At 57.2% G+C, this 24865-nt stretch overlaps 2 protein-coding genes across 2 annotated transcripts; one reads left to right on the top strand and one right to left on the bottom strand.

The window, feature by feature from the left end:
- Positions 1 to 1998: 1998 nt before the first annotated feature.
- On the bottom strand, positions 1999 to 7163 carry LOC122702040 (translation initiation factor IF-2-like). Its single transcript, XM_043915553.1, has 7 exons — positions 7073 to 7163; positions 6913 to 6971; positions 5074 to 5205; positions 4938 to 4989; positions 3911 to 4019; positions 3031 to 3815; positions 1999 to 2575 (listed from the first exon to the last, which is right to left on the bottom strand). Exons 1-7 carry the CDS (start codon positions 7161 to 7163, stop codon positions 2520 to 2522), a joined length of 1284 nt encoding a protein of 427 aa, XP_043771488.1. The 3' UTR covers positions 1999 to 2519.
- ZNF316 (zinc finger protein 316) lies at positions 3519 to 17561 on the top strand. Its single transcript, XM_043915357.1, has 6 exons — positions 3519 to 3666; positions 7639 to 7996; positions 8209 to 8327; positions 9027 to 9153; positions 9636 to 9749; positions 12310 to 17561. The coding sequence occupies exons 2-6, from the start codon at positions 7666 to 7668 to the stop codon at positions 14625 to 14627; spliced, it is 3009 nt and encodes a 1002-aa protein (XP_043771292.1). The 5' UTR covers positions 3519 to 3666; positions 7639 to 7665; the 3' UTR covers positions 14628 to 17561.
- The last annotated feature ends 7304 nt before the right edge of the window (positions 17562 to 24865 follow it).

A 24865-nucleotide genomic window follows, 5' to 3' on the forward strand; every position in this document is an offset into this window, starting at 1 on the left:
AAACTCCTGCTGAGAATGAGGGAAAAGCAGGGGTCGGGCTGCTGGCCTCAGAGGGCGTGAAGGACGCTGTTGAGAACCCACAGGAAGAGGTGGCCAGAGAGGTCAGTGGCCAGGACTGGTGAGTCCATGGAGCCCAAGCACAGGGCCACAGGATGTTTCGAGGAATATCACTGCAAGATGGAGGAAACGGGGGAGGGGAGGAGGCGCGTCAAGGCTGGAAGCTGGGTCTCTGGCTCCCCAGCACCCCGTGAAGACAGGCCCGCCTGGCAGGGGTCCTGCCCCCAGGGTCTGTGCCCACAGGCACCTTCGGGCAGCCAGCTGTGACCCCTGGCAGCTCGGGACTTAGGTGCTTGGAAGAGTCAAGGCCAGGTGACTTCAGATCATACGAGGCCCAAGCGTGGTCCATTCGGGACAGCCCTGCGTAGGTACAAAGGTGACGCCAGGCTGCAGGGCGGGGTGGGGAGGGGTCACCTGCAGAGGCTCAGCCAGGCTGAGGCTGTTGGCGAAGGCCATACATCCAATCCAGGTCCAGGGGAGCGTAGGAGCGGAGTCAGGTGGGATCACAAAAGTGGGGAATTGTATTTGATTCCAAAACAAACACAGGCACTAAGGAGCCTGTCCAGGGGCTGAGGTTTTACTCTTACAGAAGAGTGGGCGGACGCCTGAGCACGCCTGGCTCCCGCAGTCTCCACAGGCGTGAGGCAGAGGGCGAGTGGGAGCCGGTGGGCTCCGTGACCTCCGCGTGGACCGTCACTCACTGTCCCGCACGGGACCAGCTTTGAGGACTCAGCCCATCGCAGGGCAGGAGGAAGCAGAGGCTCTGGGGGTGGGGCGTGGGGAGGAGACCCTCAGGGAGGGGAGGAAACTGCAGGGCCTAGGGCAGCAGCCTCTGCTTGGCCTCAGGAGGCTGGTGGTCAGCTGAGGGAGGAGACTCGGGTAGGGACTGGGCAGGGGGCGCCCAGTGGGCAGAGTTGGTGGACTCAATGGCTGGGAACATTTGCAGAGACCAGGGGAAGAAATCGGGTCTTAGGGGCGGGGTCAGGTGGGAACACGCCAAGAGGACATCTGAGCAGATGCCAGGGGGCCGTGGGGTCCCTGCCCAACAAGGTGGAGGGTTGGAAGACAGGGATGAGCTGTCAGTTCTGTTTCACCTGCCCCTCTCCCCGATTTGGGCTTCCCGGTCCGTTAAGAATCCCCGTCAGTTAAAAATCTGCCTGCAATGCAGTAGACCCAGGTTGGATCCCCGGGTTGGGAAGATCCCCTGGTGGAGGAAATGGCAACCCACTCCAGAATTCTTGCCTGGCAAATCCCATGGACACAGCCCCCTGGCGGCCTATAATCCATGGGGTCAGACATGACTTAGCAACTAAATCACTACCACCTCCTCCCCCATTTGTTTCCTATCTGGTTCTGGGGCCTGACTCTGACTGCATCCCCTGCCCCCCACATTAGCAGTGGACTTGAGCAGTGGGCAGCACTGGGAGGGTGGGAAGGGGAGCACAGGCCTGGGGCGAGGGGAGTCGCACCCCTCCCCCACAACCCCAGTTCCCACCCTGTGACACCACCACCCGCCTCCAGCTCCCTGCGGGCCCCACAGCCTCCCTCCCCCACAACCCCAGTTCCCACCCTGTGACACCACCACCCGCCTCCAGCTCCCTGCGGGCCCCACAGCCTCCCTCCCCGCCCCACCCTTTCAGGTCCAGATGCCAGTCCCCGGTGCCTCCATTCCTGGTGCTCCCCTTTTCCTGGCTCTGCCGCTCTCCTGAGTTATCTCCCCTTCAGATCTTCTCAATGGGACCACCTGGGGTGAAGGGTGGGGAGGGGGTCCCGGAGGCCCACAGGACCAGATGGGGAGTGCCACCGACCAGTGGGCCTGCAGAAAGGTGGGGGGATGGGCATGGAGCCTCAAAGCCCAGTCTCATCCGCAGGGGCTGGTCACTTCTCAGATCCCGGAGCAGGACCCTGCAAACCACTGGCGTGACACTGGCAGAACTGATTTTTTTTTCCATCTTTTAATGAGACCTTCAATTTTTAGCTTTTAAAGACTTTTTTCTTTTGATGTGGACCATGTTTAAAGTCTTTATTGAATTTGTTACAGTATTGCTTCCATTTTATGTTCTGGCTTTTTGGGATCCAGGCGTATGGAATCTTACTTTCCTGACCAGGGATCAAACCCCTCACCCTCTGCACTGCAAGGCAAAGTCCTAACCACTGGACCGCCAGGGAAACTATATATATGTGTGCGTGTGTATGTGTGTATATGTGTATATGTATATATATGTATATATTTATCTCTACTTTATTGAGCTATAACTGACATATAACATCGTATTCGTTTTAGGTGTCCAGTGTCCTGTGCAGTGATTGCCACAGTAAGTTTAGTTAACCCTCATCACCACACACAGCTACATTTCCCCGGCCTTGCGATGAAAATCCCTATGCAGGCAGGTCTGAGTCCTCCGTGGTCTGAGCAGATCCATAGCCAGACACCGCGGGTCTGGAGGGGAGACGCTGTCACTTCAAGCAGGTGTGAACCCTCTGAGAGCCCGGTGAGGCTGTGATGTTGATGTCCTGTCTTAAGGGGCGGGGGTGGGGGGCATTGGTGAAAACAGAAGAAAAATAGTACCAGTGCGATGACTGCTGGGCAAGGCCCAGGGCCCAGCCTCCGTGGGTGCCAGATGCCACCATAAGACGGCAGCTGCGACCCTGGGTGGGAGGGTGGGGGGAAACAGGTAAGTTTTGGGGAGGGCTGTGGGCATCCCCTGAGTCTCTCACCTCACCTTCTCACACCTCCTGGGCGGCAATCTTCCCCTCCCGCCTCCCTCTGCCAGGGGAACACTTCCCAGAAGCGGGCCCTCCTCCTGGTCACATGGAAAGCTTCCAGATCTGAGGGCTTATTGCATTCATCCAGCGACCCGGGCCCAATGGCTGGCCACCTCGGTCCGCGTCCTCCTCCATTCTGGGAACACCCCCCACCCACCACCGTTTACCCAGCGTTGGCCCTGCACCAGTCGTGGGCGTCCGGCCCACCTGCTCTTGTCCTGGGGCCCCTGCCCGGCAGGGATCGGCCCTGCCCCGTCCGGATCTGAGGGCACGCGGGCCTGCACGAAGCCTCTCCGAGGCCACTCATAGGGGTCACCGCCTCTCTCCACCATCGCGGGGCCTGGGATGGAGCCAACAGGCTCTGGCGCTCAGCAGAGCTCCTGGAATCGCGGTTGAATGAGGAGGCTGCGCGGGTTCTGGGGAGCCGCGGTCCGGCCCGGGACCCCGCGGGAGTCTCCAGAGCCAGGGCGGGGCGGCGGGGTCCCCCGAGGTGGGGTTGGGTCCTGGGAAGGCGCGGGGACTGGGCGCCGCGGTGCCCAAGGCCGGGGTCCCGGTGCCCACGAGCGCGCGGACCCAGGGCCGAGGGCGCCCTCGAGCGAGGGGCGCGTCCTCTCCCCCCACGCACGACCCTTTGAGGCCGCGCTGGACCCCGCGTGACCGGAAGTGCCCCCCCGTGGGCACTGGCGGGGCGGAGCCCGGCGGCGGCACTTCCGGTGCCCACGCGCCGCCGCCGCGCAGCTCCGGGGCCGTCACTTTGTGTAGCGCGGGGCGCGCAGGCCCCGGTCCGGCCCCGGTGTCCGGCGGCGGCTCGGCGGCTGGCGCGCGCGGTGAGCGGGCGGCGCGGTGAGTGCGCGGCGGGGCCGGCGGGCGGCGCGCGCGGGCGGCAGGTGCGGGCGGGCCGGGCGCGGGCGTGGGGTCGGGGTCGCGCAGCCCCTGGACGCTGGCGCGCGACGCCGCGGGGAGATCGCGGCGCGCGGCGGGGCGAACCCGGCCTGGACCTCGGATGGGGGGGCCTGGAGCGGCGCGCTGGCCCGGCCTTGGGCGGCCGCGCCCACGCTCAGTGCAGCCGGTGGACCCCCGCCCCGGCCTGCGCGGTGGGGGCGGGCTCCGACCCCCGGGGTCTGTCCGGGTGGGCAGCGCGGAGTAGGCGGGCAGCGGACACACGCGCGCGACTTCTGGGAGGTGCCCGCCACGGTCTAGGCCGGAGGGGCGGGGGTTGGGCCGCGGCCGCCCCCGGGACACACCCATCCAGGAGGGGCTGTCACGGCCTGGCCCCTACTTCCGCGGGAGGCGGGGGCCTGATCAGCCCCCTGGAGGGATAGGATGGCTGTGCTCGGCACCCCCTGCGAGCCTGCTTAGTGACCTTGGGGGCCTTGTCTGGGTCTTCCTTCTGCAAATGGAGGCTCCGGTGGGCAGTCTTGTACCGCCAGGAGGCAGGTTGCAGAACTCACTCCTAGGATCGGATGGGGTCCTTCCTGGGGTCGTATGGAGTCTGGGCTGCCCCGTGTGGTCGCAGATATGGGAGAGGGGCTGGCCTTTGGAGGAGGACCCCGTGGGCAGGGGAGAGGGGAGGTATGCAGGGTCAGGGCCTGCTGTGCCTGTGTAGGGGAGAGGTTGGTGCTGGGTTTGGTTCAACAAGTGTCAGCAGGTCTGGGGAGCTGGCTGCCAGGTGAGGGGCTGCCTTTGGGCAGCGGGCATGGCCCCGCAGATACACCTGCGCCAGGGGCACACCAGAAGAGTAGAGGGGCCCAAATCGTGGACAAGCAGTGAGGATCTTGGTAGTCAAGGAAGAAGATGGAAGCCTGGAAGGCCTTGAATGACAGGTGTGGCCAGTGAGGCCACCAGAGAGTAGCAAGGGGTCCAGCTGCCCCTGCGCCCATCCATTCCTCCTACTGCTCTCTGTGGGTTCCCTGGATGTGGGCTCTCAGTGGAGAGTTGCTGAAAGTTTCCCAAGTTTGCCACTTGCTGTCCGCGGGGCAGGCATCTTGTCACCCTCTCCCCACCACCCTGTTCTAAATTCTGCAGCATGGTACCCTAGGGTGCAGCCCCGCCCCACCCCCCAGGCAGTAATGGTCTGGGATGACCCGTGGGGTTATGTTGATCAGGCTGCTTACCTGGCTTACCTGAGCAGGATGCCAGGAGGTGAGTGTCTGGTGGTCTGGCAGGCTGGAAAGAGGAGAGAGGAGAGTGTGCAGCACACACCTGGCCTGGGGAGGCAGAAGGAACCTGGCACCCAAGTGACTTAGTTACTCCGCTTTTCAGAACCTGTTCTGTTTCAGAACCAGCATTCTGTTCCAGATGCTGGGTCAGGATGGAGGGATGTCTGGCTGGGCTGTCGGCAGGGTGACTGCCCATCTCCATGGCATCCGGGTCTTTCCCTCCCTGGTCACGAGCAGGTGCACCTCTTAGAAGAGCCCTCAGGGCCTGACCTCCTTAGATGCACCGCCAGTGGGCTCCAGAGTGAAGGACCCTCAGCAGCAGTTAGTCTGTTCCGGAACGTGATAGTGGAGCCAGAATACTGAGTCTTAAAAAGCTTACATTCATTGCATTGACCGCAGACTTTAGAAGCATTCCTTTGGTAACTATCTGAGTGCTCACTCTGTGTCTGGCACAGAAGAGATTTGAGAGAGGAACAGAGGGAACTTCTGCTTGCCTGGAGTTGACTGTATACTTGGGGAGACAAGCAATAAGCAGACAATTCAATAAGTGTATTAAAATGTGGGTGCCGAGAGCGCAGAGTCCCGGGAGCTGTGTATGTCATAGGAGCCCAGGGGGCTGCCTCCAAAGGCCCAGTGAAGAGGGAAGGAGAGTGCCAGAGGGCGGGAGTGGCATGTGCAAAGGTCCCGAGGTGGAATGAGCATGGGGTCACGATATTCCAAAGCCACGAGTCCTCAGGTGCAGGCCCGGCCTGGGGGCGCCTGCTGTGGGAGAGAGCTAGGCAGGAGGGGCTCTGCTGGGCTTGGCCTGGCATCTGGACTCAGCCTGAATTTGCAGCCTGAGGCCTGGATGAGAAGAGCCTCCCTCTGGGCCTGAGGTGGGTTGCGATTGGGAAACCTCTGCCGAGCATTTCTGACAGCCCGAGTGCTGGGCAGGGCCCGTCCTCCTGCAGGTGGCCCAGGTGACATGGCACATGCATTTCTACAGCTCAGGCACCTTCACGCGGCCAGAGAGTCGGGGAGACCGAGGACACGGGCTCTGGGAGCGACTGGGGCAGAGGGTGGCCCCCCTGGGTGTAGTTCCCACGACTGGCACGTCTGGTCCAGTGATACGGGATCTAGAATGGGATCATCGTGAGAATCGGGACAGAGGTGGCTTCTGGGTGTCCGTGTGCCCCTGGACTTGGGTCCTGATCTCTGGAAGGAGCTGTGCGAATGCTCAGCGTTCCCTCCCAATTACAGTGTGGATTTTAAAGCAGCAGCTCAGAGCACTTGAGAAAAATGAGCGCACGCTGCCTTATTAACAGAGACGTGATGAGTTGTGGTAAGAGCTAATCACTGAGCGCTTCTCCTAGGGGGTGCGCAGTGGTCTGGACTGTTCTCATGGCTGGGGGGCACCTTTCTGTGGGGGCCCCGTCCTGGTTTAGGGGTTCTGCGGCAGACGCCGTGTGCTGGTAGAGCTGGCTGAGCTGGGGTGGGCCCTGGTGTCCCCTGATCCTCCGGGGTTCCCACTCTCTGCCCAGGATCCTGGGGTCGCTGTGTTTATAATCGGCTTGGCTCACTTTGGAAGTGACCCCATTCAGGTCTGAGAGGCTGATGAGCCACACTGGCTGATGGCCCTTAGCCTCTGTGCTTCGCACTCAAAGCCCGTGCCTCTGTCTTGTCCTCGGTGCTCCACTGGGCTTGGTGAAGGATACACAGGTGGGAGAGAGGAGTGGCCCCAGGGCTCTCGGCATCCCGTCCGTCTTGGGTCCACAGCCCCAGGCTCTGTGCCCCAGGCAGTGTGACCGTGTCCCCCCCGAGTGCCTGGCTGAGCCGTCTGTGACATCCATGTGAGTTTCAGGTGCTGTGAGTCACCGGAGGTTTGATGACTCAACACTTAGGCTTCTCTGATCCCTAAACGTGAACAGGGTCACCAGGCGTTTCATTTCACCTTTGCTGGTCCAGCGATGAACCAGATCTCCATGACCTGCTGAGCTTTTTCCAGTTGCCCTGGATGGCACAAGGGGCGAGGGGTGTGCTGTATGCCTGCTCCAGAAGGGGCCTGACCTGCTGGCTTGGCAGAGCAGGTGCTCCTGGCAGAGTGGTCTCACCTTCCCCGCCCAGGACCCTGGCCCACATGCTCAGACCTTGGCTCCCATACTCCCTGTTGCCAAGTTTGGGTGTCCAGAGCTGGGTGAGCATCTCCTCCACTCATATATCGGGTGGGCTGTTCCTCACAGGCTGCGTGCACCCCTTTCACTTAATCTTAGCCAAAAGGCCGAGAAGCGATTGCATGCACCCCTTTCAGCTAAACACAAGCTGGACCACCCTCCAGCACGTTGCCTGGACTTTATGCTTCCACATCCTTGAGGATAAAAAATGCAGGATTAATCCCCAATTTACTCCAAGAAAGCACGGTGGTTCACAGCAGGCCTGTCCTGCTCCCAGGAAAGAGCCGAGGCCAAGTAACGGGGGTCACAGTGAGGGGCTCTTTGGCAGCATTTCTGGGGACAGAATCTAGGCTGTGCCCCCTGAGATCATAGAAAGCGCTCCCATCCTGGTGCCCGTTACTGCATCTCAGGGCAGAGCAACCCCGCCTCACCCGGAGGGCTGCGGGGCCCTGGAGCAGACTCGCGGGGGCGGCGCGTTACCCTCACCGTCGCTGTCTGTGTTTTAGGCCGAGCTGAGGCTCCTGGCAGAGGCGATGGCAGCCCCGCGCACGACTCCAGACTCGCCGGCCGCCCAGCTGGAGAGGCTGGATGGATCGGAGTGTGGTCCTGACCAGGAAGAAGAAGAGGAGGAAGGAAAGGGGGAGGAGGTGGAGGTGCTGGAGGAGGACCAGGTGGAGGCGCTGGAGGAGGACCAGGTGGAGGCGCTGGAGGAGCGGCTGGTGGAGGAGGTGGTGGTGGACGTGGACGTGGAGGTGGAATGCACGGTGGAGGAGGCGCTGGCAGAAGAGCGGAGTCCAGCGTCCGGGACCCAGGAGCGCCCCCGCGGCGGCAGGGACACCAAGTCGCCGGGCCTTCAGGAAAAGGGTAAGAGAAAGGAGCTGACCCCAGGGGAGGAAGTTTCGGGGGGCTCCAGGGGGCAGCCGGGAAGAGCTCTTGGACAGGGTAGAGCTGGGGCTGCGGGGTCAGCGCCCTGCATTTGAAAAGGGGGCGTGGCCGGGAGCTGCCCATCCTGGTAGCTGGACGGACACGTGGCCGTCCCAGGCTAAAGCCCCGCCCTCAAGAGTCTCTCTGCTCAGCCCTGCAGGCCTCCCGGGCTCCAGCCACGCAGAAGGATGAGGACCTGGAGCGGGAGGGGGACGAAGAGGAGGAGGACGAGGACGAGGACGAGGACGACTCCCTGACGTCTGCGTCTCAGGTGAGCTGCCCCCTGGTTTGGGGCTCAGTTAACCAGGCGGGGGTTCCTCGGAGGGGCGGGGTGGGATCCGCACCTGCTGTTGAGGAAATCCCCTGCTGGCAGGGCAGCAGCCCTGTGGTTCCCAGGCCGAGCCCCAGCTGTGAGCCGGGTCAGGGCCTCGGGAAGCAGTTGGCCCTCTCTAGTCCGAAGCCCAGGGGTTATGGTTCTGCCGTCCTGGGCCTGACCCTTCCCAGGCCACTGTCCTGATTGGGCGCCAGTGCCCACATTCTGTTGGTGCCGGTTGTCCACCCCGGCGTGAGCTCTCACACCGCTGATGTGACCCCTGGCTTGAGGCAGACAGTGATGCGGGAGGGATGAGTGGCCACGCAGCGCAGCCAAGGGGTCCTGGGTGTCGTGGTCCTGGGACTTTGGCGTGAGACCCCGTGCTGCCCCACCTGAGCTGAGCCATCTCCCTCTCTGAGCCTGAGGTCCTGATTGCTGAGTGAGACTGGCCTGTGCAAGGCCTGGGAGCCCCTAGTTCCATTGGGCATCTGCAGGCTCGCCAGTGATGGGGTGCTGGGCTGTATCCTTCTGATCCCCACATTGCCGGGCGAGCCCAGTTCCCACGGAAGTGATCTCCTGTCCTGTCTTTGTGGGGGTGCGCCCCTGCCTCTTACCCGAGTCAGGGGAGGGCAGTGGCCAGGGCGCTTTGTTTCCCAGGGGCTGGTGACCTTTGAAGACGTGGCTGTGTACTTCTCCCTGGAGGAGTGGGAAAGGCTGGACGAAGACCAGCGGGAGCTCTACAAGGAGGTCATGCGGGAAAACTACGGGATTCTGGTGTCCTTGGGTGAGTGGAACCCTCCGTCCGCAGGAGGCGTCCTAGCCTGATGGCTGCCTGGGGCTTAGCTGTCTGAGGGTGGTGTGTGGAGCCCGAGGGTCCCGGAGAAGGGGGTGCTGATGCCAGCTCACCTCCCAGGGAAGCCCTGGGGACCACCTGGCTTCTGGCCAGGGTGTGTCGTGGGGGGCTCACTGTGGCCCAGCAGCACCCTGACCCAGGTTCCACATCCTGGGGAGCGGCTGGCCCAGCGCTGGTCTCTGTGCTCCCCTTAGAGGCCTCGAGGGGTGAGGCGTCCAGAGGCAGAGGAGAGGGGTGGGGCCCCCTGTGGAGAGGGGCTTGGCAGGGGAGCTGGGCGTGTGGGAGTTCCAGCCGGGAGGTGGGGAGGCAGGTTCTGGAGGGGACGGGGACGGGACAGGAGCGGTGGTGGCAGGGCTCTGTGGGTCGGGCTGCGAGTGGAGCCCTGCAGCTGCCACCTGTTCTCTTTGGGCCAGGATACCCAGTCCCCAAGCCGGATCTGATCTTCCGGCTGGAGCAAGGTGAGGAGCCGTGGGTCCCGGACAGCCCCCGTCCCGAGGAGGGTGACATCGTCACTGGCGTCTACACAGGTGAGCGTGACTCGGAGTCTCGCAGAGTTTCTGGCAGACCTCAGCCTGCACCTTCACTGAAGCCCCTGAGAGGGGCCCGGTGCTGCTCGTCTGCGCTGGTGGGGGCTCCGTGGGGACTGCATGGCGCTGGGGGCTCACCCCTGCCTTTGAGGGTTGGCTCCTCTTGGTTCCATCTGCAGAGGCCCGAGGCCTGGGGAGTCTGTAGCGAACCTCGAGGCTCCTGTTACAAGTCTTTAAAAATAATGCTCTCTCCTTGCCCTGGCCTCTGGTGGTTTTTGTGCGCCTGAGGGTCAGCTGTCGCGGCTTCCCCACCTGATTGGCCATGTCCTCTCGCTGGGAGGCCCGGGGCCAGCATTCTGGAGGGCAGTGTTCAGGGTGGTGGATTTCTCCTGAGACCCCAGACCCGCCTCTGTTCCTCCAACTTTCTGGGCCTCATTTTTTAGTTGTGTGGAGAATAAAGAGTTTGAAGGAAACCTGTAGTTTCCTGCACTGAGGCTGTCGGACTGTTGGTTCTATGGAGGTGCCCCCGCGGGGTCTGTGAGCTGTTCGGGGTGGTCGGGAGGTTCAGCGGAGGCCCGTGCACAGTGCATGTGTTTGGCTTTGGTCTTGGGTGATGCTTGCCTCGTGCGGGCTCCAGACGTCTCATGCCACTCACATACCTGGAGCAGCGTGTAGATGTTTTCAATAAAATACAGGAAGACACAAACAGCACGTGTACTTCACAATGCCTTCACGTGTACTCTTCAGATTATTTCCTTGTATACTGTTTATTTTCATAACAGCTCTGTGAAATAGCAGGGGAGGGACGATTGGTCTCACTTGATGAGGAAATCAACTTTTAAAGTAGCGATTCAGTCACTTGCCCACGGTGGGCTCAGGCCTCGGGCCTTACTTTCCACTGTGCTGTAGACCTTCCTGCCTTGGGTCCCTGAGTTCTCTGGGTCCCTGTGGGAATGTCTCCCGGCCTTCAGAATTGGGGGGCGGGCCTCTGGCTGGTAAGAAATGCTGCTGTTGCCTCCAGGCTGAGACTGGGATGTAGGTGATGTTTCTCAGAGGGTCTTAGCGGGAGGTGTGCCCTGTTTCTGGGGTCCAGCTCTGAAATGCCACCTGGGGACAGAAGGACTGCAGGCTTCCATTGGCCAGTCTCTGAACACGCGGTTGGGGTGTCTCCCCCTTCCCCATGTGTCTCGGGGGGAAGTATGGGCGGGTTGCCAGGCTTGGAGCATGGCCCCGGCCGAGCTAGTCCTCACCTGGTGTCAGAGTCCTCAGGAGTGTAAGTGTCAGGCAGACGAGATGCCAGCCTCCCTTCCCCAGGGTGCACTTGTCCACTCCCTGCTGTGAGTTCTGGAAGAGGCAGCCCTGTGGAGAAAGGCCCCCAGCCCTTTGTCAGAGCACCTTCTCTGCCCCGGCTCCAGCCTCACCAGTAGACCTGATGGGTCCTCGCTCGGATCCCAAACAGGCTTGCATCTGGGAACTGGGGGAACCCCGTCCCCACCTCAACCTGGAGTGACCCTTCCAGGTGCTGGAATTCTGCAGTGGCCTGCACGGTGCGTGGCCGTTGCGGACAGATGCAGGCAAAGTGCCCCCGAGGCCGGTGGCACACAGGTGCTCTGAATACTGGGGTGCTGCAGGCCAGGTTCCTTGTGTGACATAGCGCCTGCTCTGTAAATACCAGTTCCCTCCTGGGTGTATCATGACAGGAGGCGTATCACCCCGTTTATAAACCGATTCTATGTCTGCACTCCACACTGAAGGGTGAAGTCAGGAAACTACTTGGTGGAGGAGGGATGGGATTGCAGGGTCCTGGGGTGGGTCCTCAGTCTTCTGTGATGGAAAGATGTTTGTAGCTCACCCAGTCTTAGTCAGTTTGGGACCATTTCTCAAGTGCACAATGGCTCAGAAAAAAAAAACCACAGGCTTCAGGGAGGCTTGTCTCTGCCCACAGAATAGCTGGAGCATAGTTAGGGTGAGTGCAGAGAGCTGAGGCCTCCAGGCCCCTGTAGGTCCTTGGCTCAGGGCAGCCTTTCTTGGTTCTACTCTGTGGGTGGGAGCCTGAGGCTGGGGGAGAGGGACCCAGAGCCGGAGGGACGCTGAGCAAAGCTTAGGTGTTCACAAAATCAAGTCCTCCATGGCCCGGCCGTGTTGGGGCTGGAGTCTGGGTTGCCTTGGGCCAAGCAGGCCAGGAGGTGGGGTTCTCCAGGAGACAGGGGGCTTTGGAAAAAACAGAGCAGGCATCTCAATCTATTTTTCTGGCCCGCGGTCTCACAGGAGCCCACAGGCAACGTCACCTACTTTGTAGGTTGTCCCTGTTCTTCAGCGACGTGGCAAGCCCTGGAGGGAGCTGGAGGTGTGGAAAAGGGATTAGTTGAGGCCATGTGAGGCAAGTTCGAGAAGGGAAGGAACACCAGCCTTCCTAGGAGGGACGGAGAAATCTCCTGTCTGCAGAGTTCCTCCTACCAGGGGTAGGGACGGAGGCATCCTGAATTCGGGCTCCGTGCCGGTAAGAGACTGCTGGCATGGCGTCTTCTCACCTCTCCCGTGGTCTTCTCGTCTCCTTCAGGGGCCTGGTTCTGGACCGACGACATAGAGGACCACGAGGAGGACGACGACGAAGACTTCCTGGCAGAGGTGGCAGAGGAGGAGAACGAGCCCCCGGGGCTGTGGTCGGCGGCCTACGGAGTGGGCGACGTGCCTGGGACCTGGGGCCCCGACGACTCGGATTCTGCGCAGACTCCGGAGGGGTGGGGTCTGGACCCCAGCGGGCTCGGGGTCCTGGCCCCGGAATCTGAGTCGAAGCCCTTTCTGCCGGGCCGGGAGCCGGATGCGAGCCTCCTGGCGCCCTGGGCGTTCCCGGCCGCGGTGGCTGCGCCAGCCGGGCGCCCGGAGACGACGTGCGACGTGTGCGGCAAGGTGTTCCCGCACCGGTCCCGGCTGGCCAAGCACCAGCGCTACCACGCGGCGGTCAAGCCCTTCGGCTGCGACGAGTGTGGCAAAGGCTTCGTGTACCGCTCGCACCTGGCCATCCACCAGCGCACGCACACCGGCGAGAAGCCCTTCCCGTGCCCCGACTGCGGCAAGCGCTTCGTGTACAAGTCGCACCTGGTCACGCACCGTCGCATTCACACGGGCGAGCGGCCCTACCGCTGCGCCTTCTGCGGCGCGGGCTTTGGGCGCCGCTCCTACCTGGTCACGCATCAGCGCACGCACACGGGTGAGCGGCCCTACCCCTGCCCACACTGCGGCCGCAGCTTCAGCCAGAGCTCGGCGCTTGCGCGGCATCAGGCGGTGCACACGGCCGACCGGCCCCACTGCTGCCCCGACTGCGGCCAGGCCTTCCGTCTCCGCGCCGACTTCCAGCGCCATCGACGGGGCGGCGGCTGCGCGGAGCCCGGAGGCGAGGGCCCTCGGCGGGAGCCTTGCAACGAGACGGGGCCCGCGGCGGGGCCCGAGGAGGCCGAGGCGGGGCCGGAGGGGCCAGAGGTCGATGAGGCGGACGGAGAGACTGAGGGAGAGGCCGAGGCGAGAGAGGCGGTGGTGGAGGCGCCCACCTCTCAGAGCAAGGATGACCCCGAACCGGATAGGCGGTTTCTGGGGCTAGGCAACGGCCTGGGGGAGGGCGAAGGCCCTTCCTCGCACCCGCTCGGCTTCCACTTCCCCATGCACCCCAAGTCTTGGCTCCACCCGGATGGCTTTCCGATCCTGGGCCTCCCGGACTTCGGGGAGCGGCTGCCGGCCGACGGGCGTCCCCTGCCCGGACCCCTGGGGGGCCGGCTCTCCCTGGTGGAGGGCGCGGGGCTGGCCTGCGACCCTTTCGGCGGCGGGGCCGGGCCTGGAGGCACCAGCGGCCTTCGCGCGTTCGGGCCTGCAGTCGGGGGGCTGCTGGCGGAGCCGGCGGCCGCCGCGTTGGCCGAGGAGGAGAGCCCGTGGATCTGCTCCGACTGCGGGAAGACGTTTGGGCGCCGCGCAGCGCTGGCCAAGCACCAGCGCTACCACGCGGGCGAGCGGCCACACCGCTGCGCCGACTGCGGCAAGAGCTTCGTGTACGGTTCGCACCTGGCGCGCCACCGCCGCACGCACACCGGCGAGCGGCCCTTCCCGTGCCCGGAGTGCGGCGCGCGCTTCGCCCGCGGCTCGCACCTGGCGGCGCACGTGCGCGGCCATACCGGGGAGAAGCCCTTCGTCTGCGGCGTGTGCGGCGCGGGCTTCAGCCGGCGTGCGCATCTGACGGCTCACGGGCGCGCGCACACGGGCGAGCGGCCCTACGCGTGCGGCGAGTGCGGCCGCCGCTTCGGGCAGAGCGCGGCGCTGACGCGGCACCAGTGGGCGCACGCCGAGGAGAAGCCGCACCGCTGCCCCGACTGCGGCAAGGGCTTCGGCCACAGCTCGGACTTCAAGCGGCACCGGCGCACGCACACGGGCGAGAAGCCCTTCCGCTGCACCGACTGCGGCCGCGGCTTCGCGCAGCGCTCCAACCTGGCCAAGCACCGGCGCGGCCACACGGGCGAGCGGCCCTTCCCGTGCCCCGAGTGCGGCAAGCGCTTCTCGCAGCGCTCGGTGCTCGTGACGCACCAGCGCACGCACACGGGCGAGCGGCCCTACGCCTGCGCCAACTGCGGCCGCCGCTTCTCGCAGAGCTCGCACCTGCTCACCCACATGAAGACGCACCGCGGCGCGTCGGGCGCGCCGGGCCAGGCGCCCGCGGCCCCCGCGCCCAAGGCCGAGGCGCCCGCCAAGGGGCCGCCGAGCGCGGGCGCAGGGACCGGGCCCGGGGAGCACGGCAGCACCCTGCTGGAGTTCGCGGGCGGAACGAGCTTCGGCTCCGAGCCGACGGCCGCCTTCGCGGGGCCTTCGGGCGCCTACGAGGAGACCATCCTGTGAGGGCCTGTGACGGAGGCGCAGGCCGCTAGGCCGCCGCCCCTTTGCTCCTTTGGCCTCGGGGGGGTGCCGAGGGCCCCAGCCCTGGTGCGGTACCTTACCCTCAGCCCCGGTGCACCGGCCTCGGGCTTCCCTCCTGCTTGGTCCTAGAGAACCGGCCGCCGAGCTCGCATGGCCGTGCGGGGGGAATGGGGGGCGAGGCGAGCCGCGCGCGGAGCCGATGGGGCAGGGGCGGCCACCCCGACGGGAGACTCCGACATCCCTGGATCGATGCGGTGAGGCCACGCGGTGGGGACGGCAGGCGATGTTATTTATTTTACCCGGGTTCGATTTGGGTGTCCCGGGGGAGAGGTGGCATGTGAGTGAGTAACGGGGGTTTAACTTAACGGCGAGGGAGGGGAAGGCCTTGCGTCAAGGGAGGGTGGGGTGGTCGAGGGGTTTGGCTGACGACTTCTTCCCATCCCTCAGCGGGAGAATTCAGGGACCTCCTGGCCGTTGAGAGTATGTCCAGGAAGCGTTAAGGACTGTGCGTGGCGAGGGGAGACCTCGTGGGTTTTCAAAGGACAGTGTTCCTCCCTAATCCGGGGCGGGGGAAGCAGAGATGCACCTGGGAAAGCTTTTATTCTGTGACCGCGGATATTTATTTCCACTGCTTGTGTGGCCCGAAGAATCTGGAAGGAGGAGAAAAAAAGCCAGAAACCAAATCGTGGCCCCGTGCAGGATGGAGTAGGATGGGGTAGCGGGTGTTCACAGGGTCCCCAGGGACCTGGAAGCCTTACTCTCCAGAGTCCTCACTCTGCTCACCCCACTTGAGCGCCGAGATCCAGCCTGGCTGCGTGGGGTTTAGTCTTAACTCCCCTTTGGAATCCTTTGGTGCCCTTACCCCAGGCAGCTGGAGGCGCACACTCAGAGATTCCCCCACAGCCCTGCGCCCCAGCCTTCTGCTCCTCTGCGCACACTGGGGGACATACAGGGCCCTGCTCTTCTGAGCCCGTGGCTCACTTAGATCAAATAACCCAGTGTAAAGTGACAGAGGTTGGTAGCAAGGTCGTTTCTTACATCCCACCATTAGGGCTATGACTGCCCACCCCGCCCCGCCCCAGGCTCCTTTCACTCTGCCTCTGTCGTCCTTCTACACTAGAAGCCAGCAGTGTTTCTGTTTAGATAAGCATTCCACAGAGTGGGCGGTGAGCCATCCCCCTTGGGGGGTTCCGACCTGAGCCCGTGGCTCAGTGACTGACCAAGTATCCAACTATGCAAGGCCTGCGGCCAGCACCCACCTTCCAGGCCGGGCCATTTGAAGCCACCAGGTCACCTGCAAGACACCTGCTCCCCCACCTTGATGTTTTTTGGGCCAGTGTGAGTGGGGCCAGAAAACCGAAATTTTGAAGCAAATGTATTCCCTTCTAGACCTAGTTCCTTCTGTGTTAGTGTAGATGTGGCCTTGGGGCCTGGGAGCCGGCAGCCAGGCTACTAGCGGCTGGGCAGTAGGAGGCACCGTAGTCGGTGGGTGGGAGGAGGGCCTGGACGGCTGGATGGTGGTGGTGAGAATTAGCCTGGCCGATGGGGATGGGGGGGTGGGGTGGGTGGTGAGGAGGACAGGGGTTCCTAGGGAGGCGCCGGCGGTGCTGGCTGGTGCCCTCTGTCCCTGGCCTGTCCCTCCCGCTGTGGGAAGGCGCCTCAGGAAGGGCCCAGGGCAAGGTGGGCCAGCCCCTGAGGTCGGGGTCCAGTCCATGCCCATCCTGCCTGGCCCAGCCCTTGAGTACAGACCTGCACCCGTCCTGGGCCCCAGCCTCCCCACCCCGCAGCTGTCGGCAGGAGGAAGGACCTAGCTTTAATAAAGAGTGGACAAACGAGCCTTGTGCCTGGACTCCGTGTTGTTGCCCCTTCTCCGGCCCCTCAGGGAGGCCCTGCAGGGCTTCAGGCCCGTCTTGTTTCTGCAGATGATCTTAGGAATGTCTCTTTTCAGAAGCTAGAATTGGCCTGTGCTGAGTCAGCCCAGGAGAGCTTCTACCCCTGCCACCCATGTCCACCAGGCCTTTGCGGTAGTCCCTAGCGGGCCTCCACACTGCCACCTACTCCTTGTAACACGCACACATGTGTTGGGATACAGCCTCTTTTAGGGTTATTTTGACGAGGCCCCATTCCTGGCGGTCCAGACCTCTCTCCTGAGGGCCCAGCACCACACAGGTTTATCCAGGCTCACCTGCTCTGTGCCGGGACGGAGCTCACCTCCCTGCACCTCAGACGCCTTCCTTTGAACTGATTCATTGATTTCTCACCACATGGTGTCCCCACGACCAGACCTGACCCTCCCATCCTTTCCCCAAGGAGTTGAAAAATATGCACTATGAAGTCAGTTCTCTTTTCAAATGTGGTTTGGAAGCATCAGAACAGAACCCGGTATTTCATTAGCAGATGGACATTAAGCCCTAGTGTAAGCGGATGGCCTTGAGAATCTTAAAGTCTCTTTAGAAAAGTTAAGTTATTCCCTGATAGAGCTTACAGTTGTCCAGCCAGATCCTTTATTTTAGGGGGGAAATAAGGCAATCTTGATGGTTATAGAAAAGGTAGACCGCCTCCCTGGTTTTGAGGGGATTTCCAAATTTCTGGAGTCCTGATTCATTCCACAAATGTCAGTCTAGCATCTCGAATCATGGCCAAGGAGGATTGGAAGCCCCCAAGGCCCCCTGAGACATGGCCCGTGAAGGCGGCGCTTTGAGAATTGTGAGGTCCTGAGCACCCTCTGGTCACCACTTAACCTTTATTGCTTGAATCTTCCCATCCTCCTCCCTTTCTCCTGACACCCTTCCAACGTAATCCCTTCAAACATTTCCTTATAACTTTTTTTTTTCCTTTTCCTAATTGGCTACATATGGAATAAAAATATTTTGAAGGTTTGGATTATATTTATTAAATAAAGCTTTATGATCCTTGTTCATTATTTAATTTTTTCCCCTGATTTCAAAACCCATGCTAGTTGTAAAATTTCCAACAGTACAAAAATGAGTTAAGTACATGCTCTTCCTGTAGTCCCGCCACGTCCAGCCATCAGACATCATGGTTGCTGCAGGCATGGGAGCACATTTCTTCACATGGAAATGTTTTAAAACTCCGGACATGCCTTACATGCTCTCTACCACTTGCTTTTTTCATCTAGCCATGACACATGCTTTCTTACCTGACAGTTTCCTCACTCTGAACTGCCCCGTCATATCATCTTCGTTTTGTGGATGTACCATCATCCCCTGTGGAGCTCCTCCACCAATGGCTGTTTGTTTCCAACTTTTCACTGTTGCGAACAGTGCTGCAACACAGATTCCTGTACGTGCATCTGTGCAGTTATGTAGATTTTTAAGGTACCAGTTGATAATGAGATAAAACCGTGAAGGTGCTAATGCTGGGTCAGAGGGCATTCATACTTAAATTTTGAGATGCAGCTAAATGGCCATGGAGGACAGCTTCCCTGGTGGCTCAGATGGTAAAGAATCTGCCTGCAATGTAGGAGACTTGGGTTCATAGGTTGGGAAGATCCCCTGGAGAAGGGAATAGCAACCCACTCCAGTATTCTTGCCTGGAGAATTCCAGGGACAGAGGAGCCTGGAGGGCTACAGTCCATGGGGTTGCAAAGAGTCAGACACGACTGAGAAACTAACGCTACCATGGCTAACTCCAGCCTGGTGCCATGTTCTCCCAGGGCAGCGAGAAAGTGCTGGCAGTGTGTGACCGCTTCAATACATGCCATCAGCTTTCCATTTAACTTGGTTCTGCATTCTACAGAGAGCTGAATGGCTTGCATCTATTTCTTTTAAACATATAAACAGGTTTTTTAAAAGCAAAAACAAAACCTTGTGGCCTCTGCTAAGGTATTTCTGTGGCTGTGGATAGAAAGTATTTCTACCAGACCGAGTTGGCTTCTCTTGGATTATGGCTCCTTCACTATTTGTGTTTGTGTCCTGTATTTCCTGCTACAGCCTCTCCTGTGGTTCCCAGAGGGCGCTGAATCAGGGGGCCAGTAGGAAGTCCCCTTTCTTTCTGTTCATTCATTCATTCAGCAGAATCCTTGAGCAGAACCCCCTACTGGGGGCTCCCTCTGGCTATGCTGAGGGCATGTTCAGTGCTCAAGCTCCTTAAAACATTCCACTTCTCTAACTCAGCGCTTTGAAAACTGGCTTCTAACCCACAGTGAGAAACCCCTTTTACATAGTGCATGTGTGCATGCGAACAGACACTTTAATGAGCCACTACTAAATCCTTGCATTTTTTTCTAATCCCACCATATTTGTTTCATTAAAAACACACACACATACCTCACCCCATAATGAGTCATGACCTGCAGTGTGGAAACCATGGTTGGAATTCCCCTACACTCCAGCCCCCTTCTGAGTGAGGACTGCCCCCAGATATTGGGGGGGGCGGTGCTTTCCCAGTGTCCAGGCAAGCAAAGACAAGAGACTGGGCTGGGACTCTAAATTTCTGTTCACGTGCACCTCTGTCTGAGCCCCTGTGTCTAAGGTCATGAGGGAACTTGGGTGGACCTTGGTGACCTAGGCAGTGGGTGGGGTGTGGGAAGCCAGGACAGTGTACATTTTTGGAAGCCCAGATCCCTTCTTTCCTCCCTTCTGTCCCCTCTCAGAGAGGGAGATGCCAGAGCTGGCTGGCGTAATAGCTGCTCACACCTCTACAGCATCTGTGTCCTAGATGCTGTTCTGAGTGCTTTATGTGAATAAATTGGATACAACACATTATTATTTTTAGTCCCATTTTGCACATGAGGAAATTGAGACACAGAAAAGTCTCCTGCCCAAGGTTTGCCACGATTCAAGCCCAGGCAGTGATTCTCCAGTGTGTGCCTGACCCTTTCGGAAACTGGAGCTGATAGAAAAGCCACCTCCTTTAATGGAAAACATCTTTCTGGGGGCAACCTAACCCCCCCATCCTGGGTGGGCTGACCCCATGACAATGGCTCAGGGGAGAGCAAAGGAGCTAAGCAAGCAATTAGCTTGGTTCCTCCATCGTTGTTGTTCACTTGCCAAGTTGTGTCCGACTCGTTGCAACCTCATGCAATGCAGCATGCCAGGCTTTCCTGTCCTTCACTGTCTACCAGAGTCCGTTGAGTCAGTGATGCCATCCAACCATCTCCTGTTGCTCTCAAATCTTTCCCAGCATCAGGGTCTTTTCCAATGAGTCAGCTCTTTGCGTCATTCTTCATTATGAAGGGGAAAGAAGTCCTCTTTCAAGTTGGAGGGGGTGTTGTTTGCTAGGTTGGTGGGATGTGCTTCGTGTTGCAAGCAGATGCTGTGTTTGTCATGTGGGGAGAGCCTGGCTTGGATTTGCAGAGAGAGAAGGCTGATGATACTCCTGGAGAGAGCTGTTACCCAAATCCTACAGGGATAACATTTTGCTCTAAGGACAGTTGGAGGTGGTTTTCTATAACCTGCAGTAGGTAGAGACCTGACCAGTATGGGGGAGCCTGGGAACTTTCAAAATTTTAGTAGAGGTTACAGAGATTAGATGCCCACCTTCCCAACTTCCTGCATTTGGAGGGCTCAAGCTCTCAGGGAGGCACGGGGCCCTGACTAGGACATCTGTCCTGGCCTGCATGGCCTGGGATCCCATGGCCTTCCGAAGGTGCCCTCGGAAGTGGCTTTGCAGAGACCAGGTTACTGCACGTATGATAGTCCCAGGGCGCCGGGCAATTGGAATGCATTCGTATTTGCTGCAGATACGTGGGTGGTCATGGAGTTGAAGCAGAAGCTGTCTCCTGTCCAGTGTTTCGATGACTTCTTCCTTGTCAAAAACAACCCCAGACTGAGTGATTTAATACAACCACCATCTGACCGTGTGCACGGGCTCTGTGGGTCAGCACTTCAGACAGGCCTAGTGGGGCTGGCTTTTCTCTGCTCCATGAGATCTGGGACCTCCGCTGGGGCAGACTGGGCAGCTGGAATCGTACACCTGGACTTGGGCTAGCATGCCCCCGGGTGCCCTCCACCCTCGTGTGGCCTGGTTGTCTTCAAATGACTGGATACCACAGGTGTGAGCACGTTCTACACAAGGCAGGATCTGTGTGGCCTTTTATGACCTCTGCTGAGAAGCCACATTGTGTCACGTCTACCATACTCCATTGGCCAAAGCTCTTTTGAGGGGAGGGGCATAGAACCCCAATTCTCAGTAGCAGGGATGTCAGAGAATTTTGCAGTCATTTCCTAACAGCCACATGTATCCTTCCTCGTGTTGGGTGTTAGCCCCCAGAATAAAACCATCTTTAGTTGGCTGTTCAGGAGCCCCTCAGTAGGGTGGCCGCCCACCCCCTGCTCTTCCTAAAGGGAAACTTGTCATGTGTGAGACATTTATGTATCTCCAGGAATCCTTAGATGAGATAGTGCAGAGAGATATTCCTGCATTTCTATCAACATTATTCAACCAAGGGCCACCAGGCATTTGAAAGAATCCTTCCAGATGAAGCAAATCCACCAAGAGTCTCCACACCAAACTAGTAGAATGTCCATAAGGAAAGAAAAAAAAATGGTGATTGAAGAAATTAACAGAAATAACAGATGATAATTTCCTGGTGGTCAGGGACCTGGGTATTCAGAATGAAAGGGCACGTCAAGTGCTGAGCAGAGTGAAGGGACTCTATTGCTAGATGCGTTCTTGTGGAAATCCAGGACAACAAATACAGACATTAACAAATATAGATTTTAAATTTTTCTAGAGAGGAAAAAATTCAGTCCCCTGTAGAAAAACAGAAATACACTGACATACAGATTTCTCTTTAACATAATGGAAGTAAACCATGCAACCTTATGGGAATTACTCTTTTTGAGATTTATTCTGGAAGGTTTCAAATATATACAATACTTGAAAGAACAGCATACTGAATGCATTGTGCCCATCACCTACCTTAAGTCATTGTTAACTTATGGCCAAACTTGCTTCACCTACACTCCTACTGAACACTCTCTCTTCCAGTACCTTGATTGTCTTAAGACAAATTCTTGACATCTTACCATGTTGTGAGTGCATGCTAAGTCGCTTCAGTCATGTCTGACTCCTTGTGAACCTATAGATTGTAGCCCACCAGGCTCCTCTGTCCATGGGATTCTCCAGGCAAGAACACTGGAGTGGGTTGCCATGCCCTCAGCCAGAGGATCTTCCCCACCCAGGGATTGAACCCACGTCTCTTATGTCTCCTGCATTAGCAGGCGGGTTCTTTACCACTAGTGCCTCCTGGGATGCCACCTTATCATGTCATCTGTTAGCTATTTGAGTACAGGTAAGGAAGGTAAGGTAAGGATTACCTTAAATCAAAAAGGTAAGGATTCTTGAAGAAACACAAACCACAATACCATTTTAATGCCTAAAGTTGCTGACAATAATTGTTCAATATCATGCAGTGTTCAAATGTTGCTAATTGTCTTGTAAGTGTGTGTGTGTGTGTTTTAATAATTCGTCTGAGTCAGGATCCAGATAAGGTTCATACATCGCAACTTGTCGATATGTTTCTTATGTCTCTCTTAATCTTTAGGGTCCCCAGATCTTATTTTTCCCTCCTGGAATTTATTTGTTGGGAAGATTAGCTCTTTTGTCCTGTGGTGGTTCCCACAGTCTGGACTTATACTGAGTGTGGATGTGTCATGTTATTAATATGTTTACCCTACATTTTTGAAAATTAATCAGATTCATGTTCCTTACCATGCCCCGTCCAAAGACTACTTCATTGGTGGTGTGTACTTCCACCAGGAAGCACACACAGGTCGGGATGTCTCTCCTAGTGTGACATTAGCACTATTGATGATTAGTGCTCAGATCTGATCATTCACTAGGAGTTACAATGGGAATAATTGACCACGTCTTTCTCATGTATTAGCTGCTTACTTCCCCAAATAGAAGCTTTCCTTCATCAACTATTTTGTAACTCAAGGAACAATTTGTGTACGAAAGGCAGGAAAAAGAAAAGCTTGACTCTTTTTCTTTTTAAAATAAGTTAATGCATTTTCATTTTTCCCAGTTCCATTGAGATATAGTTGACATATAACATTGTGTAAGTTTAAGGTGTACAATGTGATCATTTGATACACATATTTCAAAATTATTCCAATAAGGTTAACAATATTAACACATCAGTCACCTCACGTAGTTATCATTATTATTTTTTGTGATGAAAACATGTAAGATCTACACTCTTAGCCACTTTCCAGTCTACACTACAGTGTCATTGACTGTGATCACCATGCTATACATTAGATCCCCAGAACTTATAACTGGAAGTTTTTACCCTTTGACCAATATCTCCTCATTTCCCCCGTTCCCATTTCTGGCAACCACTATTCTACTCTGTTTCTGAGTGGATTCTTTATCAGTTTTCAAAAAAACTTGATTCTCTAGCATCCTGCACAGGTTTCAAAGAGACGATTTTTTGAGAGTCGTTTTAATCCATTGCAGTTACTATTCTTTTCCTTTAGAGTTATCTAAACTCTAGTACTTTTTTGTTTTTTTACTGTTCTTATTAATGCTCAAATTGTTCCATCTATAGCTAACTGGAGCCTCTTGAACTTGGCTCTAATATCCTTTTACTCAACAGTAACAATCATTAGTAGCTTCCTTACTTCCTTATATGAAAGGATGTCCCAGGCTTACCTTGAAAATTTCCTACCCAAAACCTCTAGTTAGCCTACTCTCCAAAAGCCCTGATTCCTTTAGAGGGAAGTGATATTTAGGGACCACAGTTTGGGTGCTGGGGTGTTCAATGCTACTAGGTTGATTTTTTTTCCTCTAAGGAAAAAATAATTTTCTACCTGGAATTCAATATCCAGACAAGCTATTTCTTATGAGGACAAATAATGATATTTTTTGACATTCAAGAATTCAGAAAATTTACCATCCATTCACTGTGGTTGGGAACTGAAAGGTTGTTGCTGAGCCATGAAAGACGCCGGGATTCTTGGCCTCCGGAGGAGAAGAATTCTATTTGGAGCCAGTGACAAGGCTTGATCACTCAGAGCTTTTGTGTAATAAAGTTTTATTAAAGTATAAGAGAGATAGAGAAAGCTTCTGACATAGACATCAGAAGGTGGCAGAAAAGTGCCTCCCTGCTAGTCTTTAGCCAGATATCATATAGCTGCTAGCAGTCTGCTAATTAAAGAAAGGAAATGTCTCAAAACTCAGAGACTGGCATCAAGTCCCTCACCCACAACATGAATTTTGAGAAAATATTGGCACAAGGTGAGTTGTCCGGGGCCATAAAATGATTGACATGAATCTTGAAGAAAGGCAGGTTTCCAAGTAAATATATTCTCATGAACATAGCTTAAGAGAACATTTGCATGAGTAAAACATACTGGTTTGTCAAGTCATTTCTGAGTCTTAGGCAAACCGACTTGAAGACCGAGTCTAGGGTAAATACATAGTTCATTAACACAGCTTAAGACAAACATTTCCATAAGAAAAATGAATTGGTTATCTCAAGGTTTGAGAAAAGTTCCGGTAGAACCAGGTGTTGTCATCAGTTCAGTTCAGTCACTCGGTCACGTCCGACTCTTTGTGACCCCCATGGACGGCAGTATGCCAGGCTTCCCTGTCCATCACCAAGTCCTGGAGCTTACTCAAACTCATGTCCGTTGAGTCGGGGATGCCATCTCAAGGTCTGAGAAAGTTTAGTTCAGGTGGAACCAGGTGTCATCATGGCAACACAGAATTTTAAAAGAAATCTCTTTTTAAATTTGTATAGAGAAGGAGAAAAAAAAATCTTTAACGCTTGTAGTTTGTTTCCTCCTGCCGCTTAAGAGAGAGATGAAAATGTCTGACATTTGCAGCCTATTTCCTCCCTTTGGAGACCCCTGGCCTTCCTATTACCCTCTCAGAGCCACATCAGAAATGAAAAGAATCACCAAAGAAAGAAAAAGATTTGGAATGTAGAAAATAGCGGAGCCAGTTCATGAGAAAGAGCTCCCCAGACCAGCAGCTATACGCCAGTCTGATTTGAGCTAGAGGATGGGCAACTTCAGGAAGGAGGTTTCTGTGGAACAGGGGGAAACTGACAGAGTGGAAATCATGCCCAAGTAGTCGGGCATGGACGAGCAGAGCTGGGGGGAAAGGCAGGTCAGATGTAAAAATGAACACTGACTGGGAACAGAGAACTTGGGGCATGAAGTGAACTCTCTTCAGGCACAAATTGGATCAGGGAGGAACCAGGATCTTGCTCCCACTTTTAGTGTGTTTCCCAGCACAGTGCTCAA

Source organism: Cervus elaphus, chromosome 10 (genome assembly GCF_910594005.1).
Source record: "Cervus elaphus chromosome 10, mCerEla1.1, whole genome shotgun sequence".
Classification (NCBI taxonomy): Eukaryota; Metazoa; Chordata; class Mammalia; order Artiodactyla; family Cervidae; genus Cervus; species Cervus elaphus.